The sequence below is a fragment of the Formica exsecta genome, unplaced genomic scaffold (assembly GCF_003651465.1).
Source record: "Formica exsecta isolate Colony F162 unplaced genomic scaffold, ASM365146v1 scaffold2, whole genome shotgun sequence".
Lineage (NCBI taxonomy): Eukaryota > Metazoa > Arthropoda > Insecta > Hymenoptera > Formicidae > Formica > Formica exsecta.
Genome location: NW_021849297.1, coordinates 1,502,778 through 1,505,347, shown reverse-complemented (window position 1 = coordinate 1,505,347; position 2,570 = coordinate 1,502,778). Strand labels below are relative to the sequence as shown.

The following is a 2,570-nucleotide window of genomic DNA, read 5'->3' as shown; positions in this document are numbered from 1 at the left end:
ATATATTGTTTATCTCCGATGCATTTCTCGCGTAGAGATCTCTATCAAGAATAAAAGAAAAGAGAAAAGAAAAATATATATTGATAGGTCAAATTTTCATTTCTTTTTTCAAGTCCTCTCAAAAATTGATTTTTTTTTCGTGATCAAAAAAAGATAAAAAATACTTTTTATATTTTTTAGTAAAGCGCAGGTTACTATGCTAGACTCGTACAAAATTATGCTTAGATGACCGAAGACTCGACGTTCACGGTACGAGCGCTTGCGTGAAGCTCGAAAATGAGGGGGAGAACGGGGGGAAGCAAAGTGGGTGGTGGTCTGGGGGTTGAACGGGGAGAAAGGGGGAAGGGGGGGTCGGAGCTGTGAAAGCGAGGGCGCCTGCAGTGACTAGCCTCCATCGATTTACCGTGCGACGCCATCTTGCCACCCTACGCCACGGGGGTTGACCACCCCTCTGCCACCCCCTTGTCCCCCTCGCCGCCGCCGCCCGTCGGGGTCACCCCCCTCGAGGCAGAGGCAGACATTTTGAAAAATGATTCCGAAAGTCATCGTGGCTCGCACTGGCGTTTTTTAGCGAGCTCGACCCGGCCCGCCCGACATTCCTCTCTCTTTTCCGCGCTCGGTCTTTCGCACTCGAAGGGCAAGGGAAGAAAAAGCGGACGCGCGACAAAAAGAGGGAAAACTATCGCGGCAAAAGACGCGGAAATAAATGAGCGCGTTCTCGTTGGAATCTGCGTGTCCTGGTTATTAAGCCTTAAGTGATGAGATTTTCGCGACACGCGCGCTAGCCATAACAAAACGCACCAACGTTTTTATCACATTCAGTCGTTTTCTCGCAAATAACAGGATTAATCATCGCCGCGTTTATATCTAAAATTATTATTATTAATTGAAATATATTTACGCAAGAACGCAATACATCTTTAATTTTATCTTTTATTTATTAAAAACATCAAAAATTCGTAATTTTAAGATACAATCGCAGTGTATAAAAATAACTAAAATAGTTTTAAATTCTATACCTATTTGTATGTATGTGATTTCTTGCTGAAATATCGAACTGTCAGGGGAAACGTGTTATTTTGTTCTACTTTAATCTGTAACGATATCGTCGTTGCGTCGAGAATTTATGATTACCGCTATATAGCGCTGTGTCGAGATATCTGCAATTATGCACATGAGTAGTTCTATTTGTGTTTAAATATTAAACAGTTGACTTTCTGGAATTACTTATTTTCACTGAAGCTTTAATTTCCTTAATTTGCAGCTTCGATATTATGCAGAATGATTCAAAATTTGTATCTATAAAATGTAATAGTAACATCATCTGCATAAATATTGATATCGAAAAAAATTAAATTGAATCTTTCAGAAAATAATTTTCGAATAAATATTACTTTTCCTACCAGTAATTTAACGATTAGATTAGACAGAGCATTTAAGAATATCTCAACAATTTACGGAAAAGACGTAATATTTTAAATGGACGGTTGCAGCCTGTGGCTGGACATTCTGAATCAAAAGAGGCGAAAGACAAAGGTCGACAGGAGAGAAAGATTTCAATCGCGTCTACCAATCGTGGAATAAACAATACGGGCTTTCGAGAATGCACAGTGCGGTCGATCGGCTCTCGATTAATCAGAAAAAAATTCTTGTTTTCGCAAAAAAGGATGGCTATTCGAGGTGATGGCGTAGAAACGAGGGAATCTAAAGTCTTGTGTAGAAAGAAAAGAAAGATGCAATGTGTAGAAACAAAAAAATATATAAATATATAAAATATAAATATAATTAAATCTTTTCCAATACAAAATCAATTATCATATAAATAATTTATCAAATGATATTTATTTGCAGCACCGTTATTATTATAATAGCGATCCAATAAAAACGATGATATAAGGTTTGGCGTACTTTTTTAAATAACGTTCTATTTATATTCCACTCGTGTGGACTGCGATCTGCATTGCAACAAAAGTATGACAAATAGAATTCGTAATACATACTTTTTTTAATTTATCATGACTATGCAACATAAAAATGATAAGAATATGTATATGCAGAATAAATAAGAATGAAAAAAGAAACAAAATGTTTCAGTGAACTTCATAAATGATAAAGGATAAGCATTCAATACTAATGTGATAAAGAGCAAAAAAGATAAAAGAAGTGATGCAAATAAATAATATAAAATAAGTTTCATCTGGAAACAACTCTCAATTCATGCAGAGGTTATCACAAAAACAGGCTTCACGAGCGCGTCCGCAATTGAATTTCGACGAGAATAATGGGCGATCGACAAATTTACAGAGTGGCAGTACATCGTCCTCGTTGCGCAATTATATTTTTATATCATGCGTTTTACATATGCTTTACATTTAATTAATGAATGGCTACGTGCAACGATAACAAGCTACGCGTGGCCTTTTCCCCGTATGCGGTGTACAGCGAAAATGAAAGAAAAAGCGTTCGCGACACTTTGAACTTGATTGAGAAGAAGAACACAGTAGAATATAATTACGTTTTAATCCTATATCACATTCTGAGAAATATTATGTAATTACGACATTGAAATA

At 36.6% G+C, this 2,570-nt stretch overlaps 1 protein-coding gene across 1 annotated transcript in view; it reads right to left on the bottom strand.

Moving 5' to 3' along the window:
- The window catches only part of LOC115234496 (pancreatic lipase-related protein 2-like), a gene marked incomplete at its 5' end in the record, with an annotated part of 8,080 nt that extends 6,278 nt beyond the window's left edge, over positions 1-1,802 (bottom strand). The window contains 2 exons of the mRNA XM_029805629.1: positions 1,592-1,645; positions 1,770-1,802. Of these exons, the coding sequence (XP_029661489.1) occupies positions 1,592-1,645; positions 1,770-1,802 (87 nt within the window). The remainder of the gene's footprint in view (positions 1-1,591; positions 1,646-1,769) is intronic.
- Positions 1,803-2,570: the final 768 nt, after the last annotated feature.